Below are 23,381 nucleotides of genomic sequence, written 5' to 3' on the forward strand. Positions count from 1 at the left end.
AATAAGGACTGGTGTCTTTCAGCCCAATGATGTCCCTTATAGAAGTATGTCCTCAGGAAACAGTCAAGGTTATAGACCAAGAGTAAGGAATTGACCAGATGGATTAGGGAGCAAGAGAGAGACCAACTTTCCCTTTTTGAAAGGCTCTGTTTTTACTTACTGACCTGTGGTAAGTATTGGTGCTGTCAACCTGCACTCCACAGATTGCCTGCAAGCTGAGCCCTGGAATTTCAGAAACCCTAGCTCCCCAAGATACGGAAGCAGCAGGCTCTGTCAGCAAGTTGAGGACCGTATGGAACACGAAAGCAACCCACGCCAGTCCTCTCCTCACAGTCAAGTGTGTTGGCTCCCAAGGTAAGGCCAGGTGCATTCCCATGTGGGTAAGTGCAACCTCTGGGCTCAGGTCTGGGGGAGACTCTAGCACCCTCACAGTATCCCTTCAAACAGTAGGGAACAGGGAGGAGCCCTTCATGAGATCCAAACTGAAAAGAGATGAGTATCCCAGCTCCAGGATTTGTTTAGGGAGGAGGGAAGGAGAACCACAGAGTTTGTTGGGCCTTGGACAAGATGCTGCCACAGCTCAGAGCAGCCAAGCATGAGATGGCATAGTCCAGGCCCCTACCTCAGTTGTACCCTTACCTCCTCTGAGGTTCCAGTGAGGGTGTGGGAAGGGCTTGGCCATATGCTGCAACCTCTTCTTCAGCTGAGTCCTTTAGGGGCTGCTCAGGGAGGCTGGGCCATGCTGAGATCCCCAGTAATCAGGTTGCCATCCTCAAGCTCTCAGCCTCTGAGCACAGCTCCCAGCTCCCCTGCTTAATCTCTGAGCTGTGTCTGTCTTCCACTCAGCATTTGCCAATCTCCTTCCCAGGGCCAGGGGTAGGAGCTGGGTCTGGAGTCTGGAATCTGGGTAATAGTTACTAGCTGGTAACCTCCACTCTACTATACCTTGTAGGGCCCAGATTTGCTCATCTATGGATGTGGACGATCATTCCCATATGGTCATTTTAAGGATTAAGTGACATGTGAGAACAAAAGACATATAAAGCCTGATGTAGAATCTGTTTCTTCTTGAAATGAAACCCCTGAGGGTCAGAACCTGTCTGGATCAGATGGGGCAAGTACTTGATCCAGGACCCTTGAAACAGCCCCGAGTTTAGCTCCCCTTCCCCTAGGGCACAGACTTTCCCTGTTCTTTCCCAATCAGTCCCAATCCCAAAGATGCCCACTTGACTCTCTCAATCATACCGTGGGCCAGCAGAGGGTCCGGATGCCCTACCTGGGGAGCAGGTCCTGCCTGGACCCTGTGAGAAAAGCTTGGAATTTAGGTCTCTTCTTAGAGCTTCAGATAGCCATGCACAGAGGGAAGTAAAACTGAAATATGGGCCTGAAGAGGCCATCTAGGTGGGTTTCTCTTTCTTTCTTTTAAAATTGTTTTTAATTGGAGAATTGCTTTACAATGTTGTGTTGCTTTCTGCTGTACATCAGTGTGAATCAGCTATAAGTATACATATACTCCCTCCCTCTTGAGCCTCCCTTCCACCCACCCCCATGGGCGGCAAGAGCTCATAGCAGGGGGAGAGGAGGCCTGGGGCTTTCAGGATGCACACAGATTCAGGGACTGTGTGGCCCCAAACCCTCCCAGAAAGCTGCAAGGGGATTAGGAGCATCATCCTACAAGGGGCCTCATCTCTGTCCCAGAGCACACATGGCCTTGACGGAGTGATGGAACAATATAAGATGCTTATTCCCACTAGTATTGTTTTTGTTGGAGTTTTTTTCCATGGTTGGTTTCTGGAAAATCCAAGACTTTAGAATTAATGAGGTATAAAAATCCATATACAAAACCTACTAGCAATACTCAATTAAAGATATAATGGGGGGACATCAGGGAAGATAGTGGCATAGAAAGTACCAGGATTCCATCTCCAGCTATATGACGGTAAAGCTAATATAATCTGTCTAATGTAATTATTTTCACACTCTGGAATCTATTTAAAGGCTTGCAACTCCAAGAGGAAGACTTAAACAGTGAGTCTTAATTAATTTTGTTCAGTTTCAGGTCTGAATATGCTAACAGTATCCTCCAGCCTTCAGCCTCATGGCAGGCAGCCATGCCCATGGCAAGCAGTTTGTCCATGGTTTATGGGAGCCAGGGTGGGCAATAAAGCCCTTGTTCTCCAAATATTGGGGGCCTGAACTTTTATGCTTATTGCTTCTGATCGTGGAGGCACAGATGCAGAAGCAAGCCAACTTAAACAGTCCCAACCAGCTGAATAGGCTTCAGGGAATATAAAGAGCCAGAGCCTGGTTACCCCTCCCTTCTTTTTTCTCATATTCCCCTTTTGGGAGCCAGACATTCAAGGACTAGGACTTTTTATTTGTTGCTTAATAAAAGCAGCCACATGTAGGGGAGAATTTTTAGAGTTACTGTACATGCCTGTAGAAAAGTGCAGGTTCAAAAAGATCCAAAATTTTAGATCTTAATCTTACACATTAGGCTGATCCCAGCACAAAGGCATTGTGAAGAAATTAAAAAAAAAAAAAAAAAAAAGAACCCTTGAGGAAATCTGATTTCCAGATTTCAGTTACTACATTGTAAGACTCAAACATCCCATTTTCAACAACAAATAAAAAATCTTAAGGCATACAAAAAATGGACCATTGGAAGGAGAAAAAAATTAACACAAACCATTCCTGAGAAAGACCAGATGATAGACTTAGTAGACAAAGATGAGGTGACCAGTTAAGAAAACTATTCTGAAACAAAATAGAAATATCAATAAAGAGATGGAAAACATTAAAAAAAAAGAAAGAAAGAAATTTGGAGCAGAAAAGTATAGTACCTGAAATTAAAAATTCACTAGATATATTCCAAAGCAGATTTGAGCAGATAGAAAAATCAGTGTACTTGAAGATAGGATGACTGAGATTACTGAGTCTTAAGAACTAAAGGAAATGAAGGAAAAATACTGAAGAAAAGTGAACAGAGCTGAAGGAGCCTGGGGAAAACAAATAAGCAAACATACATATTGTGAGGCTCCCAGAAAGAGAGATAAAGAGAGAGAAAGGAGCATAGAGATTATTTGAAGAAATGATGGTTGAAAACTCCCCAAATTTGATGAAAAACATGAATACAAATGTTCAAGAAGTTCAATAAACTCCAAGTAAAATACACTCAAAGAGACACATGATGAGACATATTGTAACCAAATAGTGGACGATAAGACAAACAGAATATTGAAAGCAATGAGAGAAGCAAATTGCCATGTACAAGAGACCCTCAATAAGATTATTTTCATATTTCTCATCAGAAACCTTGAAGGCCAGAAAGCAGTGGGTTGATATAGTCCAAGTTCTGACAGTAAAAACATTGCCAACCAAGAATTCAATATATAGCACAAGTATCCATCAGAAACTAGAAAAAGAAGAGCAGTCTAAACCCAAATCTAGCAGAATGAAAGAGTTTATAAAGATCAGAGACTAAGTAAATAAAATATGGAATATAAAACAATTATAGAAAATCAATGAAACCTAAGGTTGTCTCTTCAAAAAGATTAACAGAAATGGCAAGCATTTAAATAGATTGACAATAAAAAAGGAAATTCAGTTCAGTTCAGTTCAGTCGCTCAGTCGTGTCTGACTCTTTGCGACCCCATGAATCGCAGCACCCCAGGCCTCCCTGTCCATCACCAACTTCCAGAGTTCACTCAGACTCACATCCATCGAGTCAGTGATGCCATCCAGCCATCTCATCCTCTGTTGTCCCCTTCTCCTCCTGCCCCCAACCCCTCCCAGCATCAGAATCTTCTCCAATGAGTCAAGTCTTCGCATGAGGTGGCCAAAGTACTGGAGTTTCAGCTTCAGCATCATTCCTTCCAAAGAAATCCCAGGGCTGATCTCCTTCAGAATGGACTGGTTGGATCTCCTTGCAGTCCTCAATTACTAAAGTTAGAAGTGAAAGTGGGGACATTACTTCCAATTCTACAGAAATAAAAAAGGCGTATTAGAAAGTATTGCAAACAATTGTATGAGAAAAAATTGGATAACCTCAATGAAATGTACAAATTCCTAGAAACACAAAACCTACCAAGATTGAATCACAAAGAAAATCTAAATAAACCTATAATTAGTAAGGAGATTGAATCAGTAATCAAAATCCTCCTGACAAAGAAAAGCCCTGGAGCTGATGGCTTCACTGTTGATTTCTACCAAACATTTAAAGAAGAACTAACACCAATCCTTCTCAAACTTTTCTTAAAAAGAGGAGAGAACACTTTCTCATTCTATGAGAGCAGCATTTTTCTGATGTGAAAGTGAGACAAAGATACTGCAGAAAAAGAAAACTCTAGACCAATACTTCTCATGAATATTGATGCAAAAATCCTCTACATCATACTAGCAAATTGAATTTAGCAGCATATTAGAAGGACCCAATGGGATTTATTCTTAGAATTAAAAGGTGACTCAACATATTAAAATCAATTAATATATTGCATTAAGAGAAAGAAGGAAAAAAATCATTTCGATTGATTCAGAAAAATAATTTGACAAAATCCAGTATCCTTTAATGATAAAAACACTCAAGAAACTAGGAATAGAAGGAAAGTACCTCTACAATAATAAAAGCCACTCATGAAAAACCCACAGTTAACATTATACTCACTGATCAGGAACAAGACAAGGATACCAATTTTTGCCAATTCTTTTCAACATGTTGTTGTTGATGTTCAGTGGCAAAATCATGTCCAACTCTTTGGGACCCCATGGACTGAAGAACACCAGGCTTCTCCTTCACTATCTCCAGGAGTTTGTTCAACCTCATGGTCATTGAGTTGAAGTCATCCAACCATTTCATCCCCTGTTTTTCCCTTCTCCTCCTGTCCTCAATCTTTCCCAGGATCAGGGTTTTTTCCAGTGAGTCAGTTCTTTGCATCAGGTAGCCAAAGTATTGGAGCTTCAGCTTCAGCATCAGTCCTTCCAATGAACATTCAGGGTTGATTTCCTTTAGGATTGACTGGTTTGATCTCCTTGCAGTCCAAGGGACTCTCAAGAGTCTTCTCCAGCACCACAGTTCAAAAGCAAGACTTCTTTGGTGCTCAACCTTCTTTGTGGTCCAACTCTCACATCCATACATGACTACTGGAAAAACCATAGCTTTAATTGTATTCAACATAGCTTTAACTCTATTCAACATAGTGCAAGAATTTCTAGCCAGAGCAAGTAAAAGAAATAAAATGCAACTAAATTAGAAAGAAGTAAAATTAACTGTTTGCAAATGAATGACCTTATATGTAGAAAACCCTAAAGATTGCACACCAAAACAAACAAACAAACAAAAAAAAACTGAGCAAAGTAACAGGATACAAAATCAACCCCAGAGAATTAGTTGTGTATCTATACACTAACAATGAACAATCCAAAAAGGAAATTAAGAGAAAAGCTCCATTTACAATAGCATCAAAAAGAATAAGCTCAGAAACTTATATTTAGAAATCAAATCTGTTTGGCCCAGGAGGCAGAACACTTATGCCCTGAAACCATAAAACTTTACTAAAAGAAATGACACCAACAAATGGAGACAACCTGTGCCATGGATTAGAAGACTTAATGTTGTTAAGATGTTAACACTATCCAAAGCAATCTGCAGATTTAATGCCACCTGTATCAAAATTACAGTTGTGTTTTTTGCAGAAATAGAAAACTATCTAAAATTTATTTGGCATCTTAAAGAATCCTGAATAGCCAAAACAATCTTGAAATAGAAAAACAAAGTTGTAGGAGTTGTACCTCCTGATTTCAGAATTTACTACAGAGTAATCAAAACAGTATGGTATTGTTGTAAAGACAAACACATAAACCAGTGGAATAGAATAGATAGCCCAGAAATAAATGACAGTGTGTAGTCAAACTGTTTTTGACAAGAATGCCAAGACCATTCAATGGGCAAAGAACAATCCTTTCCCAAATGATGCTGGGAAAACTGGATCTCCTCATGTCAGATAATAAAGTTGGACCCTTTTCTAACATCATGTACAAAAATTAATGCAAAATGAATAAAAAACTTAAACATAAGAGCTGAAACTATAGATCTCTTAGAAGAAAACACTTGGGAAAAACTTCATGACCTTGCATTTGGCAATGATTTCTTATATATGACATCAAGGGCACAGGCAACAAAAGAGAAAAATAGATGAATTGCACTTCACCCAAATGAAAAACTGTGGTGCATCAAAGAACACTGTCATCAGAGTAAAAAGGCAACCCGCATAAAAGAGGAAAATATTTGTAAAACACAAACCTAATGAGATATTAATATCTGGAATATATATAGAACTCTTCAAACTCAACAACAACAACAAAAAAGCTTAATACAAAAATTAGCCAAGAACTTGGACATTTCTCCAAGGAAAATGTATATGAATGGCCAATAAGCACATGAAAAGGTGTTCAACATCACTGATCATTCAGTTCTGTTCAGTTCAGTTCATTTCAGTCACTCACTCGTGTCCCACTCTTTGCAACCCCATGAATTGCAGCACACCAGGCCTCCCTTTCCATCACCAACTCCCGGAGTTCACTCAGACTCACGACCATCGAGTCAGTGATGCCATCCAGCCATCTCATCTTCTGTCGTCCCCTTCTCCTCCTGCCCCCAATCCCTCACGACCATCGAGTCAGTGATGCCATCCAGCCATCTCATCCTCTGTCGTCCCCTTCTCCTCCTGCCCCCAATCCCTCCCAGCATCAGAGTCTTTTCCAATGAGTCAACTCTTCGCATGAGGTAGCCAAAGTACTGGAGTTGCAGCTTTAGCATCATTCCTTCCAAAGAAATCCCAGGGCTGATCTCCTTCAGAATGGACTGGTTAGATCTCCTTGCAGTCCAAGGGACTCTCAAGAGTCTTCTCCAACACCACAGTTCAAAAGCATCAATTCTTCGGCGCTCAGCTTTCTTCACAGTCCAACTCTCACATCCATACATGACCACTGGAAAAACCATAGCCTTGACTAGACGGACCTTGTTGGCAAAGTAATGTCTCTCTTTTCAATCACTGATCATTAGGGAAATAAAAATCAAAACCATGATAAGATGGCATTTCATACCCTAATGGTGGCTATCATCAAAAATAAAGAAAATTGGTATTAGCATGGATGTGGAGAAATTGGAACCCTTTTATTTTACATTGTTGGTTGGAATGTAAAATGGACAGCTGCTATGGAAAACAGAATGACAAAGGGGGAAGCCACCCAAATATCACTGATGGATGAGAGTCAGGGTGACAGTGAGAGTGAGGGTGAGAGTGAAATTGATGGTGAGAGCTAGGGTAATAAAGAAAATATAGTACAAACATACAGTGGAATACATTATAAATATCCATCCATAAAATGAAAGGAAATGCTGACACGTGCTACAACATGAATGAACCTTAAAGACCTCACGCTAAGTGAAATAAGTCAGTCCCAATAGGACAAATACTGCTGGGCAGCATTGGTGATATAGTGGGGAGCATAGCTGCCTCCAGAAAGACAGATACTATATGATTCCATTTATACAGGTAGCTAGAATAGTCAAATTCTTAGAGAAGAAAGTAGAACGGTGCTGACCAAGACCTGGAGGGAGTGGAGAATGGAGAGTTACTGCTTAATGGACATACAGGTTTATTTGGAGAAGATGGAAATTTTCTAGAAATGGATAGTGGTAATGATTGAGCAATGGTTAACGCCACTGAAGTGTACACTTCAGAATAGTTGATAGGAAAAAAAAAAAAAAAAGGACCTGCCTGCCAATGCAGGAGAGAGAAGAGACATGGGTGTGATCCATGGGTTGGGAAGACCCCCTGGAATGGGGCATGGCAACCCACTCCAGTATTCTTGCCTGTAGAATCCCATGGACAGAGGAGTCTGGCGGGCTGCAGTTGGGGCTGCAAAGAGTCAGACATGACTGAAGCAACTTAGCACCCATGCACACCAGTGACACCACTGGACCAGGACTTTTCTTCTGGAACGTTTTTTGATTACTACATTGTAGAGAAAAAGGAAGTAGATTAGTGGTAGTTTGATGACCACCAGCTTGTGGCTGATTTCCTAGTAACTGCTAAGGGGATGAGGGTTTCTTTTCTGAGAGTGACAAAAGTATTCTAAAATTAGCTTGTGGTGAGGGTTGGACAATGGTGTGAATATACTAAAAACACTCAATTGTTCACTGAGTGAGTGGGCTCTATGGTATGTGAATTATATTTTAGGAAAATTGTTTTAAAAAGCAAAAAAATGAATAGTTAAAATGGTAAATTTTACATTAAGCAAATAAATAACTATATGCTTAACAATTTTTGAAAAAGATATAATGGAAGAGAAGGAAGAAAGATTGGAATTCAAATATGTAAACGTGTAAATGTCTACTACACAGGAAAGCAAAGGCAGACGTGACCCTGATTTGAAGTTGTGACCTACCGCAAGGATAATCGCCAGCAGCTATTGATAGCTGGTTTCAGGAGCACCAGCCACAAAGCTGGAGGAGCAGGGTAGAGGGCCGTTAGGCCACAGCCAGCTCGGACAACCTGGAGAAGCACAGGAGTACTGTCGACAAGGCTTTCTGGCACAGATCTCCATTGGTATTTGGAATTGCTTCTCACATGGTGTCCTAGGCCCTTGCAGGTGGTGAGTGCCTGTGGGGAGGGCTGACCCTGGTGGCCCTTTCTTCTCCGAGCCCAGTACTGTGCTGAGCGCTTTGTGTACTTACTCTCAGCGGCTCCTCTCCATAAACGGCAGAGGAGAGATTCTCTTCCTGTTCTCAGTGCACAAAGGCGCTCTTCAGGGTCACTTTCTAGGAGTGTCCTCTCCCTCTGTCCCCTTGGTCAGGCCAGACCCAGTGCCCACTCAGGAAAGGATGCTTGAGGGAGCATCTCTTCTCCTGTCCCCTGCACTGGCCAGCTACACACATTTCTTCCATGGGTTCTTCAGAGTTCCATTTATGGCAGCCTTTTTATGCCAACGGCCAGTGCTGGGGGTGGGAGCAGAATGGGTCTTGTAGACTGGCTACCCAGGACCCAGAGATGTCATTTCTAACTGGGATTTGGAACAGGTTCCAGGGAGAAGATCCCAGGTGTCTGGCAGGAGAAAGCAAAACTTGCTGGCCTCACAAGGGTTCTGTTAATATCTAGTGGCTCCAGTTTGGGGCTTTGCGTGAGGGGCAAAGGCGGCACCCACCCCAGAGCTGACCAGCATACCCCACTGAGCATTGGCAGCTTCCATATGTCCACACATGCAGCCACTTGCCCACTGAGGGACAGGAGACAATTTTGTGAAATGTTTAGTTTCATCAGCTGAAAACTGGACACTTAACAACTTTGCTGGAAAGATGAAACAAAGCTGGGGCTGCCCAGGCTGCTGTCTCCACTGGTTCCCACACCCCCAGTCCCTGTCCCCCCACACCATGTGCCCTTAGGACATCCTTCTGTGGGGCTCCTTCTGGTACCCAACCTCAGCTTGGACTCTCCAAGTCCTTCTGTATCTACTTTCAGGGCCAGGTCACCCAGAGGACAGAATTCAGAAACAGGTTGGGGCCAGGGTCTGCCAGGGGGGTATGGCAGGGTAAGGTGAGCAGGGTAATGGGGAGATGAATCCCTGGAAGGCCCCTGGAGTGAGCCTGCAGGACTCCACAGTTAAGACTGTGGGGGCAACTTGAATGTAACGTGGGGGATGGTTAATCAGTCACAGGCTTGGCCAGGACTTGTTGCCATACCTGCCCCAAAGGCTTCATTCAGGAAGACTGGTCAACAGGGATATATGTAGAGCCTGAGAGAGGAAGCGCTGTCCACTGCACTCTCATGGATGGGCCCCTGCTGCAGGCCGGGCCCTTGACCTACTGGATCAGAAGACATGCCTGTTCTGGCCCCACCTGAAGGAGGTCTGGCTGGAGACTTTTCTTGCGGTGCTGGCTGCACCCCAAGCACTCCGCAGTGCTGACAAGGAGAGGCTTCTGACTCCACCAGAAGGCAGGCCCAGCCTTGACGGGGTCGCTGCAGGGAAGCTTTCAGCCATGGCCAGAGGGAATGGAGGACTGAAGATGATGGGAAAGCCTTCCTGCAGGGGAAGACAGCTGGACAAGTCAGTGGGTTCTTATCGCAAAGACCTGGAAGGCCAAGCTGTGGAAGCTGCACCTGAGAGAAGCTCAAACACACTCATGTTATGGAGCAGTCCACAGAGCAGCTTCGGGCACAGCAGGATCCAGGCCTCAGCCACGGAACTCAGGAATGTGCTTTCCTGGCTCCTTGAGGGACAAGATGGTCCCAACAGTGCCATTGCATCAGCTCAGGGACCTAGGGGAAAGAGCTTTCAAGTGCCACACAAGTTCTAGGATTGCATCTGAACCCTCTAGTTAGGATCAGGTCCACTTCTGATTCATTCTTGTGGCCAACAGCACGGCAAATATGCTGATTGCCTAAGCCTGGTCAAAAGCAACCTTCACTGTAAGACTCGACACTGGAAGCAGTCAATCCCTAAATGGCCAGGACTGATAATGAAACAGAGATGGCTCCTGGGGGATGCAGTGGCTTGGGATGCTGCCATCCCTGGCAGACCTCCCAGGAAGTGATCACTGGGCTCAAGTGGGCACAGAAGTGCCTATGGGAGGCAGGGCCTGCCCAGCCAGGGATCCTGGGAGATCAGCAGATCCAACTGCCACCTTGCCATTGCAGGTGGGCATGCCCCAGACACTCAGCGCATCCGACATGGTCACCCCGGGCAACCTCGGCCCACCCCCGACCGAGTCCACGGACGGCGAGCAGGCTGGGCAGCTCCTCCTGGGTGGAGCTCCATCCTCAGCCTCCCTGGACACCCTGATCCAGCACCTGGTACCCACCGCTGACTACTACCCTGAGGTGGGTGATCCACCCAGTGGGGAGGAGGGGTAGCAAAATGGGCTCTGTCCCACCATGTCCGGGGTAGACAGCAGAGCCGGGGCTGGCTGGGCCTGGGGGCGCAGGGGCTGGGAGGCACAACCTCCCGGGCCTTGTGATCACGTGCTGCCTTTCTCCTGTGTCCCCGCAGAAAGCCTACATCTTCACCTTCCTGCTGAGCTCACGCCTCTTCATCGAGCCCCAGGAGCTCCTGGCCCGAGTCTGCCACATGTGCATTGAGCAGCAGCAGCTGGACAAGCCAGTGCTGGACAAGGTGAGAGGCAGGGCCGGGTAGTGGGCCTCCGAGTGTGCTGCTCTCCCTGACATGCCCTGTGAATCAATATCTTGGATAGGCAGAGATTGCCCCTATTCACCTGCCAGGGGCTTCTGACTTGTCTGAAGCCCAGAGCCAGAAGGGCAGAGTCAGAATCTTTAACCCCAGTGCTGTTTTCCAGGGTCTTAGGGGAGCCACTGGGATCACACAGCCCAGACCTGGGCCCCCAGAGGATCACGAGGAGAGGCCCAGCTGTGGCCGGGGGTGGCCCTGCAGTGCCTGCTGCCCTGCCTGCCCCCCGCATCTTCTGTTCGACCCTTTCTTCTTCTGCTGGTCCGCTGATGGCTCAGCCTTCCCTCGGCGCCCCACATCCTTTCCTCTGTCCCTCGCTGTATCCCAAGGGCTGCAACTGTCTATTTATACATGAGTCAGTAGGGTTCCACTGTCCAGTGACAGAAACCTGATTTCAACTGACCTAAGGCCAAGGGACTTCACTGGCTCACATAACTGCAGTCTCGAGCTACTGCTGGCTCCAGGGCCTCAAGCATCAGCGGTCTTTCTCCCTAAGACCCCTTGCTTTGTTTTCCTCTGGGCCAGCCTCTCTCTTGCTAAGGCAAGTTCTCTGCCTGGTGACACGTGGCCTCCGTGGTCCAGGGTCCTGGTCTACCCTTACCAATCCTATGGAAAGAAGATTCCAATAAAGATCCTGATCTCGTTGGCTTAGCTTAGGTGTCATGCCCCTCTGTGGGCCAATGCCATGCCCTGACTGGCCAGCACTGATCTGGCATGTTCCTGAAGCCCTGGGGTAGGGCCAGCTGGAAATGAGGGAGAGGGGGCCCCCTACAGGCAAACTGAGATGCTATCACCACAGAAAGGGAGATAGGAGGACTGGCGGTTATGAGTAAGCGGTGACCCCCATTCCACACATGCGTCTGCCCCCTCCGCTCTCCGTGGTCAGCCCCCATGCCCGTCTGTCTCCTGGGACAGGGGAAGGAGAAGCCCACCTGCCCCCAGCCATCGCTGCTGCCCTTGGGCAGCCCACTTGCACAGTGAGTGGCTGAGGCAGGGACCGCTGTGACCCCCCACCTCCCAAGCAGCCCTCACCAAACGCAGATGACCCTTGGCTTGCCTTGCAGGCCCGGGTCCGGAAGTTTGGCCCCAAACTGCTCCAGCTGTTGGCCGAGTGGACAGAGACGTTTCCGCGGGATTTCCAGGAGGAGTCAACCATCAGTCACCTGAAGGACATGGTGGGCCGCATTGCCCCCTGTGACGAGGTGGGCGAGTCAGGCCAGAGTCCTTTCAACCTGTCTCCACCCTCACACCTGGGCCCTGAGCCTATTCCCAGGCTGGCCTCTGGGCCCTCATCTCCCCACCCGCACCCTGGGGCCCCTCTGAAATCACCCCCTTCCTGCCCCATCAGAGAATCAGGCACTGGCAGAGCTGGCAGGGAAACCAGGCCTCTAGGTCTAGACCTGGGCTCTTGAGCTCTCTCCTATCCTGGTCTCATCAGATGGCAAGCGAAGGGCTCTCACAGCTGCCTGGTCAGGTCAGTGACCCAGCAGGCTGGCTTGGCAGAAGCCTCTTCCCCAGTAGCTTGGGAGGCAGCCTGTGTACTGGGCATCAGGTGCCTCTGCACACCACACCTTGCCCTTGTTCTCCCAGCTCCATTACTCTGGGGAAGGCACTTAAAGGTGAAAGAGGAACAAAACTCCCTACCTCCCAGAACTGGGGTGAGAACACAGAGGGGAGTGCGTGTCGCTTGTCTTGGGAAGACACCGAATGTGGCAAGCTGATAGCCCCACAGTGGGTCTGAACCCAGAGCCGCAGGAGCCAAGGGAAATTGCTAAGGCAGGCTGAGCAACAGGAAGCTGCGAAATCCGAGGCCTAATGAGGCTCAGAAAGGGAGGCCCTGCCCTGGGGCAGATTCAGAGACAGAGCAGGCAAGTGAGATGTTCTGAGAGCTTGATGAGATGAAGGTCATCTCCTCCTCTGCATCCCTTGATCCATCTGGGGATTGATTATGACACTTGGCTTAGGTACAGCAGGAAATGTTGAGGGAAGGCTCCATGACTGGATGGATTAGGAGAAGGAGGCAGGAAGGGGAAATGCTGAGCGGTTTGCTACATAGTTGGCTACTTTGATGGGTGAGTGGAGGAGGGAAGAGAGATGTTTGGGCGGTTGGGTAGGCAGGGAGATTAATAAGATAAGTGGCTGTGGAAGACTGATGGAAAGACTGAAGGAGAAAGGCGGAAATGATAACTAGGGAGTGGGTAGATGGATGAACAGATGGATGGGAGGGTGGGAGAATGGATAGGTGGATGGGTGTGCGTGTGGGTGTCGGTGAGAACATGGATGGGAAGGTGGGTGGATGGATGGAGGAGTGGGTAGATGGATGAGGACAAATGTTGGAATGGACGGAGGAAGGGTAGATAAATGAATTGATGGATCTGTTGGTGACTTTATAAAAGGGGAGGTGGGCATCACAGATGGACGGAAAATAGATGGATACAGAGACGGTAGATGGATGGATGGATGGATGGATGGAGTAGAGGGTTTGTAGGGGGATGAGAGCCCAGTCCTCTGCTTTATCTCCACCCCCACCCCCCAACAGTAGGCCTTTAAGCAGTGTGAAGTCTAAGCCATTGACAAGATGGATTATCTGCCCTTGTCAGGCCTGCCTCTCCATTGGCAGAGCCATTTCAGAGGCAGACCCTGCCATTCTGGCCACAGGGCTTTGGGACAGATGCAAGTCCTGGGCTTATTTCTTTGAGAAGCAGCGCCTCCTCACTACACCCTCAAGAATCTGCTGGGAAATCTGTTCTAACCACTGAGTGGATGAAAATAAGACACAGCCAAGACCTGTGAACGGACTGTTGAAAGCAGTCATCCACCAGGTGTGGATTTTCAGAGCTGAAGTAACTCATTTAGGGAATTTCTCATCCCTTCCCATACAGTTAGGTAAGCTAAGTGATGTAAACTGGAGCTGAGATTCCCTAGTCCCCATGCCACCCAGCCAGGCATCGGCCAGGGATGCCCCATCTGTCTTTGTGAGTCCCACATTGCCCCTCTCCAGAAAGCACTTGCTCCCAGGGGATGTGCGGTAGACGTTGCTTCCCTTTCCTGATGCTTCAGGCAGCCTGCAGGCTGCTCCCTTCCCAGCACAGGCAAAGTCTCAGCTGAGAAAGGAGTTGGTGAGCTCTGAACCAAACTGGTAAGTCAGGACCCACGGGACTCAGAACCTGAGGTCAGGGTCAGACCTTCTGAGCCCACAGCTATGTGACTTTGGGCGAGGTGCTTCCCCTCTCCAAATTAGTTTCCTCATCAGTCAAACGGAGATTATAACTGTTACCATCACACAGGTCTGAGGCAGAGTCCCTGCAGTCCCCTGTGCTTGTATTTCAGCACTTGGTAAACCTAAGCTATGATGAGGAGCAAGTTCTTTCCAAAACCCAGGCACATGGGGATTATTTTTAACTTTTATGAAACTTTGTTACGGAACTTTTCACACATAGCCCACCAGGCTTCTCCATCCATGGGATTCTCCAGGCAAGAATACTGGAGTGGGTTGTCATTTCCTTCTCCAATATACAAATATAGATAGTAGTAACCATGAAGTCCCGTGTGCTCATCGCCTAGATTCATCCGTTATCAACATTTGGCCGAACTCGTTTCTTCTCTCCTTTCACACACTTCCCCCCTCCCTCCAAATGTTTTTTTTTTTTTAAATCATAGACATTATATATTTTGCTCCAAAAACATTTCGGAATCATCTTGTAAAAGATTTCTTACACAGAGATGATAGGGTCAAATGATATGAAGTGTAGAGCACACACAGTGGGGAAAGCACGAGTGTTTCCAGAGCGTGTGTGTCTTGGGGTTACCTAACCTCTCTGGGCCCGAAATTATTTTCTGTAAGAGGGAAGATGATAATCCCTCCGTCGCAGGATGGTGAGGAAAACAGCGCTGTTCAGGAATGTGAAGGAGGTAGGGCAGGCCAGTGGGGAGCGGGGCTTCCCCGTCAAAGTGGCTGTGAAAGGGGAAGCCTTTCTCTTTCCGCCTGACTCCCTGCCATCTCCCGGAAGCCTCACGTTCCCCCTGTGCTCCCCACCACCTCTCAGTAGCCGGGAACAAGGGGCTGGAGGGGCTCCAAGGAGGCCCTGTCCGTGCCTGTGGAGTCTGAGCTGCTCCGTCTTTGGGTGCCCCTCTGCTGGGCAGGAGACCCTGCCCTAGACGGTGGCTCCCGTGCCCCCCCTAGAGGTTGGGCTCAGCCGTTTCACCTCAAGAAACCCGGCAGTTTCACCTTTTGGTGATGCCGAAGCTGAAAGAGATGAGGGGGGGCTCCAGGGAGGCCTAGAGGGTCAGAGACCTGCTGAGAGAGACAGGGCAGGGAACTGCAGTCCCCTGGCCACACGCACTGGCCGCTCAGGAGACTGGACGGGCAGCCCTCTCGGTCACCAGCCTTGCTCTCCGACTCACACGGCTGTCTGCCGGCTCCCCGGGGCCACAGGTGGCGGCTGCCAACTTAGAGAACAAGCTGGTGATGGATGGGTGCAGAGCTCCTGCCTGTGCTGCTGGACGTCGGCCACAGGCTCACTCAGAAGGGAGCTTTCAGGAACTTTAGAAAACAAGGGTCTTTTCTTGTCTGGTTGGAAACCGACCCTAATCACAAAACGCTGGGTCCAGGAGAACTTGGAAGTACCTGGAGAGCACTACCCCTCACCCAGGCCGCCCTGCGACAGCGACCTCCACGCTGATAGCCGGCTCTGCACGCAGCGGGCGGCACTGTGAGAACTGAGAACAACAGAGAAAACAGTCCAGCCCCTGTCCTCCGCCACTGGGGGAGCTGAGGCTGCAGGGCGGGCCGGGGCTCCAGAGGTAGGCCCGGACAGCAACAAGGAACACCTGGGCTTTCTGGGGGTAGGTCCCCAGGCCTGCCTGCATTGTCCAAGATCACGCAGCCTGCATCCACAAGGTGTGGAGATCACTGAGCAAACGAGACAAGGTCAAAGAGAAGGTCAAATACCCTCCCCACATTCAGATTCACCAAAAAAAAAAAAAAAAAAGCCCAACAGATAAGCTTGAGGTTAACACCACTAGAAAATTTTTAAATGAATTAGCACATAGTCAGTGGCGATTTGGAGTGGATATGGGTTCTACAGAAACAAGGCCTACTACATCGTTTGCATATTTTTAAAAATAGGGGCAGTGCGCGGCTGTATCAAACTATAGCCACAGACGCACTTCATCCTTGATTTCAGTAGGCTCTGCAGTCTGCCTTGGAGAGGCTGACAAGCAGGTGAAGGCCAGGTTTGTCCAATCCGCTAATGTGTGTGGGTCCCTCCTGTTCATTCTGGGCACCAGCAAAGAGAGACCCAGCGTCACCTTCATGGAGCTGGTACTCCAATGAGAGGCTTGGGCAAGGACTGTGAAAGAAGGGAATGGAGCTCAGAGGAAGAAGGCTACAGGTCCTGCCTTGGCGGTGGGGCAGGAGAGACAGTGGGTCAGAGGGGTGGGGGGGTGATGGCCTGTGTCTGGAGCACGGAGAAGAGGAGCAAGGGCTACATGAAGGCCACTGAGCACAGCCAGAGCTGACCTCAGGATCCCTGAGCCATGCCGGGCTTTTGTCTTTGCAACAGTTTAGGGAAGGAGGGTGCGGTGGTTAGATGTGTGTTTGGAACAGAACGCTCTTGCGGCAGGGTGGAGTGGACAGAGGCTGGCGGGAATGCACGGGGCCCACTGAGGTGGCTGCGGCTGCAGCCACCAGGGAAACGACCGTGGCCTAGACCACATACACCGTGGTGGAAGACACGGGAATGGAAGCAAGCAAAATCAAGAGGGCTGCTGATGGTCTGGAGCGGCCTGAGGGAGAAGGTGGTTTGAGGATGGCTCCAAGCCAGGAGCCTGAGACAGGCAGCAGGCGGAGCGGGCAGCCCTGCGGAGGGCAGCGTGACTTCTGATGGCATGTGTCTGGTCCTGGTGTCCTTGTCCACGTGGCTCTGGAGATCAGAGGAGAACACTGTCCACACACTGCCCACACTAAACGACATGCTGGAGGCGAACCAGAAAACACAGGAGTGAAGCACAGAGGATGATCAAGAGAGGAGGAGATGAGGCAGGAGGAACCTGGCATGCAGCCACAGGGCAACCAGCAAGCCCGCAGACAGCCCAGAGCAGGAGAGCTGGGGAGCTGAGGCAGACGCTGCCTGAGAAATTACCTCCTGGCTCTCATGACAGGAGGTCCTCGGTGACAGCGAGAGTCAGCCTGGTGATGAGAGTGGAGTCAGGTGGGTGGTGGAGGGCTGAGTGGGAGATGCAGGAACTCGACAGCCAGTGTAGGCCCCTCCAGACTGAGTAGCAGAGAGACATGAGGGGTGGGTGGAGGTGTAGGGGCCCACTGCTGACCGATGTGTCACTGGGGCTGACTCTGGCTGGACCTGACTCGCTGTCTTCCTGGCACTCAGATGAAAACCTGGGAGGCAGCATGTGTGGTAAGCATACTTTGGGATACAGCCCTGACAGCTCAGTTGGCAAAGAATCCACCTGCAATGCAGGAGACCCCAGTTCAATTCCTGGATTGGGAAGATCCCCTGGAGAAGGGATAGGCTACCCACTCCAGTTCTTGGGCTTCCCTTGTGGCTCAGCTGGTAAAGAATCTGCCTGCAATGCAGGAGACTTGGCTTGGATCCCTTGGTTGGGAAGATCCCCTGGAGGAGGAAACGGCTACCCACTCCAGTATTCTGGCCTGGAGAATCCCATGGTCTGTATAGTCCATGGGGTCACAAAGAGTCGGACAAGACTGAGCATCTTTCGCTTTCAAGGTGAGAGGGCGGTGTTCCTCCCACGGGCAACAAAGGGAAGTCAGACCTCAGGTCACCCCCACACTTGGCTGCCTTCTCGGTCTGTCCCTCACGACTCTGGGAGTCAGGGTCAGCATTAGGGTTTGGGTTCAGGATCAGGCTCCCTGTGTCCCAAGGGCTCTTCCAAAGCTGTCCTGGCCACTCCACAGAGAAGCACTTTCATAAAGTGTGGGGACACCATCTCCAACAGGGGTGGTCCTCAGCGCTCCTCCGAGCCCCATCAGAGACTTAAGGAACTACTGAGGTCCCCAGGCAAGCCCTGCACCCTGTTGCTCACCTGCAAAATGCCTCTGGGATTGTGTGTATGAAGAACATGCATTTTTCCTATCGGAAATTACCTCGCGGTGCTGACTAGTCACCATCTTCTGAGGCATCTGGGACCAGACCCCACTGGAAACCCCACCTGCCTGCCTGACACCTTTTTGCTGCCAGGAGTCCAGACCCCAGATGCCCACTGCTGCTCCCAGGCCAGGTCCCAGCTCGAGGGGGTTGAATCCACCTCTGGGGAGGCCATTTGCTGACAAATTGGGGGGGCCTGTTCTGTGAGTTACTGACAGCCCTTTGGGAAGGTGAAGACATCTTGGTCCATAAACCCAGCTAGTCTGATGTACCTTCCTTGGAAATAGGGGTCTCTGAGGGGCAATAATTGGTTTCACTGTGGGGTGGGAGGGTGGTCCCTGCACCAAGCCCAGGGCATCTGAGCTGCATGGCGAGGGGCCCTGTTGCTACAGTAAATGGTTATCAAGTGTCCACTGCATGCCCAGAGCTGTAACACAGGTCAACTCAGATTCCCTGCTCTCCGAGCTATCACTGCAGGGCCGTAAACAACCGCAGTCATCTCCTGCAGTGGTCCCACAAGGAAGTCACGTGGGGTGAGCTGGAGAAGAGTGCCCGGGGCGGGGGATGGACAGCAAGGCTGGGCAAGGAAGCCCTCTCTAAGCTAGGCTGGGAGACAAGAGGGACACCTATTAAAGCCAAGCAAAAGGCTAGCATCCAGGGAAGGGCCCATCCCACACCTCCCTTCCTCCACTCCCTGGCAGTGCCCGCCCCACCTAGACAACTCAGGCAGTTTGCACCCCAGTCATCCTCCCCGAGGTGTGCTGTACTCAGCTTCCGCTGGCGATCCTGCAGCCTTTGCCCCAGCCAGCCTTGCCTGTGAGCCCCAACCCTAGCCTGTCCTGAGTTGGGTCCTGGTACAAGTAGGTACACCTAGGAGTAGCCCATCCATGTCAGCTGGGAAGCCTTCCTGTCTTAGACATTGCTATGTGAAGGCAGGTTTCCCAGCCTGAGCACCATCTCTACCCCACTCCAGGCGTACAGAAAGAGGATGCATCAGCTCCTGCAGGCTCTGCACCAGAAGCTGGCAGCTCTGGGCCAGGGACCGGAAAGCCTGCTGGGCACCGACAAGCCCATCTCCTATAGGACCAAGCCTCCAGCCTCCATCCACAGGGAGCTCCTTGGCATCTGCAGTGACCCCTACATGCTGGCTCAGCAGCTGACGCACGTGGAGCTGGTGAGCAGGCCTGTGCCACCCTCCACCCAGACCCAGAGCCTGGAATACTGAGCATAGCCAGCCACCCCTCCCCCATCTGGTCCCGCACCTCATCTCAGCCTAACCCGGGGTCTGAGCCCATCCCTTCAGGGCCACCCTGGCATCTGCAGAGGGCCCTGTCTCTGGAGCAGTCTCTCCCCATGCCTGGGGCAAGGAATAGAAGGCCCGCAGGTACCAACCTTGCCTAACTTTGACCTCTGGCCTGTCTGAGTCCAGGCCTCCCCAGACAGAGGAATGAGGTTCATATCCTGGCTCTGACACCACCGGATGTGTAATCAGCCCCACAGCTAGCACCTTCCCCACCCAGGTCTCAGTTTCCCCCGTCCAGGACTCACACAGCCACTGCACCCACCCCAGCTTTACAGAGAAGCGCAAACAGCCTTTATGGTCAAGACTTATATTCACTGTCTCATTTCATCTTCCCACCCCCCGGCCAGGTAGGTGTTGTTATTATTCTCTTTTCACAAATAAAGCTAAAGCCCAGAGGTTTAGTTTAAGTGATTTGCCACAAGTCACACAGCAGGAGGAACAGAGCCAGCATTCGTTTCTGACCCAGATCCCGTGCTCTTAGCCCCCAGGCCTACCCAGGAGGGAGCAGGTCATTGCGATGACCCAGTTTTGAGGAGAAGCACTCCCTGTGGAGACGCTGACCTGGCCTCCGTGAAAAGCAGCAGCCCCTGGGCAGAGGAAGGGAGAGGCTGACATCCTCAGGATGGTGCTGAGCTCTGTGACAACCCGGAACAGGGCTGTGGGGCCCCCCCGTGAAAAGGGCAGTGGGCCCATGCTGGGCACCCAGTGGACATCCCTTTCTCCTTTTCCTGACTCCTCTTCTCTCTGCTGCAGGAACAGCTGCGGCACATCGGACCTGAGGAGTTTGTCCAGGCTTTTGTGAACAAGGACCCTCTGGCCAGCACAAAGGTAGAAGGCCCGTGGACAGACTGTCCAGGCAGGGACCCCTACCCACGAGTCCCTCTGTGGGATTCCCAGAGCACCAGCTCAGCCAGCTCCAGAGGGGCCCGAACAGAGCAGATGGGCTTGGGGGGGACGTGCCCATTCCACCCATGCCCCTAGCCTAAGGCGGGCCCATCCCAGCAGCCCTAAGTCCCAGGGAAGCCTGGGAGGGCGGGACGAGCCTGACGGGGTCAGCCACCCAGCAAGGGTTGGGGGCACTCCATGATCCAAAGCTCTGGGTGGGTCAGAGGGTGGAGGTTCACACCCAGGCCACTACTAGATCCCATGTGCCCTCCCGGTGTGTTGTGGTGGGCACCAATGCCCTCTAGTGGCCACTTGGGGAACGCAGGTCGATGCATGCTGTCCAAGAAATTCAGGGCGCACACTCTTCTCTCTGAAGGCGGATTACACACCGAATTTCAGAGCCTGCCCCTCTTTCTGAGAGCCCATCCATCAGTATACTTGGTGTTTATCAAGGAGTTAAATCTGAAGCAGAACTGGAAATATTATGTCTTCTTCCCTGGCACCTAATAAAAGATGTGCAAACTAAATGTACAATTGCATTTCACCTCCAGGATAAGCAGAGACTAAACAGTGTGTGTGTGTGTTAGTGTGTGTGTGTGTTTGTGTGTGTGTGTGTGTGTGTGTGTGTGTGTGTGTGTGTGTCTAGGGAAAGGGACAGTCTCACAAACAGCTAGTAGGGGGTGAAATTGGCACAGCCACTTTGGAGAGCAGCATGGCAATAGAATCAACACTTGAAATGTACACTCTGGACCCCACCTTTTCACACCTAACAATTTATCCTACAGGTATACACACACACATGTATACACAAAGATGTACACACAAGGATATCTGGGATATTTTTCTGTGTTTTATGACCAAAGACTGGAAGCAAACTACCATACCATCCACAGGGACTCGATTAAATATCGTAATACATCCATACATAGAAGGCTATGCAACCATTAGAATAAGAGCATCTGTAAGAATGGAATGAAGGACATTTGCATGGCATCTTTGGTGGCTCAGATGGTAGAGAATCTGCTGGCAATGCAGGAGATCTGGGTTCAGTCCCTGTGTTGGGAAGATGCCCTGGAAATGGGAATAGCAACCCACTCCAGTATTCTTGACTTCCTGGTGGCTCAGACGGTTAAGTGTCTGTCTACAATGTGGCAGACCCGGGTTCGATCCCTGGGTTGGGAATATCCCCTGGAGAAGGAAATGGCAATCCACCCCAGTACTATTGCCTGGAAAATCCCATGGACAGAGGAGCCTGGTCGGCTACAGTCCATGGGGTCGCAAAGAGTCGGACACGGCTGAGGACTTCGCTTTCTTTCACTTTCCAGTATTCTTGCCTAAACAATTACATGGACAGAGGAGCCTGGCAGGCTATAGTCCATGGGGTTGCAAAGAGTTGGACATGGCTAACACTTTCTTGGGCCTCCCTGGTGGCTGAGATGGTAAAGAATCTGCCTGTGATGAAGGAGACCTGGGTTCAATCCCTGGGTTGGGAAGATCCCCTGGAGGAGGGCATGGCAACCCACTCCAGTATTCTGGCCTGGACAATCCCCATGGACAGAGGAGACTGGCAGGCTACAGTCCATGGGGTCGCAAAGAGTCGGACACAACTGAGTGACTAAGCACAGGACGCAGCAAAAATGGAATGTTTGCCAAAGATCCATTGTTGAGAGATGAAAAACTGAAGAGCAGTGACAAAGAGCATGTGACCACCTGTGTAACAAAGGAGGGTGCATAATGCACATCTGCTTGTATGTCTGTGTGGACAATCTCTAGGAACGCCGGCACGCTGAGGAGTTCATCATGGACCTGGGAGCAGGAGTGGGGAGGAGACGCTGCTCTTAGGCGGTTGTTTTTCTGTTTTGTTTTGTTTGGGGTTTGGGCCATTTCCAAGTATTATATTTAATTGTGAAAAACATCATGATTGTTTACCCACTCTACTGTAAATGAACACTTCTGTGTTCTAGCCTCTCAGCTATTACAGATATTGCTGCTATGAACATTCTTATCCATTTCCTATGTATGTGGGTACATTTTTTTCTAGATCATCAGTTCTCAAGTGGTTTAGTCCCAGGACAGCTTTCAGTCTTAAAAATTATGGAGGACCCCAAAGAACTTTTGGTTATGTAGATTAATTACAGAAAGTTCCCTACATATGAATGACTTCCATTTTGAGAGCACATTCGTAAGTCCCATTTGTTCCTAAGTCCAGCAAAGTTAGCCTACATAGCCAACTAACACAATTGGCTATATAGTACTGTGCTGTAATAGGTTTGTAATACTTTTCACACAAATAATACATTTTTAAAAACCCACAAAAACAGAGAAAACATTTTAAATCTTACAGTACAGTACTTTGAAAATCACAGTACAGTACAACAGCGGGCATACAGGGGCTGGCGTCACGTGACTAGGAAAGAAGGGTTACTGACTGGAGAAGGGAGAGGAGGGGGAGACAGCAGAACTGAAGGATCAACAGCAACAGGAGATGGAGGGCAAGCTGCCACTTCACTCATGTCTGATGTTGATGGAACGCACATTCACATCTTTGAAAGTTCACAACTTGCATGTTCATATGTAGGCAGCTTATTGTCATAACAGCTCCCTGTATTTATTATAATGGGCTTCCCTGTGGCTCAGAGGTAAAAAATCTGCCTGTCAATACAGGAGACATGGGTTTGATCCCTGGGTCAAGAAGATCCCTTGGAGAAGGAAGTGGCAACCCACTCCAGTATTCTTGCCCCATGGAGAGAGGGGCCTGGAGGGTTACAGCCCATGAGATCGCAAAGAGTTGGACACGACTTAGCAACTAAACATTTATTATATTACCC

At 49.5% G+C, this 23,381-nt stretch overlaps 1 protein-coding gene across 1 annotated transcript in view; it reads left to right on the plus strand.

Annotated features, from left to right (window-relative positions):
• Window positions 1-225: 225 nt before the first annotated feature.
• The window catches only part of RASGEF1C (RasGEF domain family member 1C), a 45,264-nt gene continuing 22,108 nt past the window's right edge, over window positions 226-23,381 (plus strand). Inside the window, exons 1-6 of the mRNA XM_055566466.1 lie at window positions 226-354; window positions 10,695-10,877; window positions 11,047-11,169; window positions 12,306-12,443; window positions 19,339-19,539; window positions 20,422-20,496. Of these exons, the coding sequence (XP_055422441.1) occupies window positions 10,701-10,877; window positions 11,047-11,169; window positions 12,306-12,443; window positions 19,339-19,539; window positions 20,422-20,496 (714 nt within the window). The 5' untranslated portion in view covers window positions 226-354; window positions 10,695-10,700. The remainder of the gene's footprint in view (window positions 355-10,694; window positions 10,878-11,046; window positions 11,170-12,305; window positions 12,444-19,338; window positions 19,540-20,421; window positions 20,497-23,381) is intronic.

Source organism: Bubalus kerabau, chromosome 1 (genome assembly GCF_029407905.1).
Source record: "Bubalus kerabau isolate K-KA32 ecotype Philippines breed swamp buffalo chromosome 1, PCC_UOA_SB_1v2, whole genome shotgun sequence".
Lineage (NCBI taxonomy): Eukaryota > Metazoa > Chordata > Mammalia > Artiodactyla > Bovidae > Bubalus > Bubalus kerabau.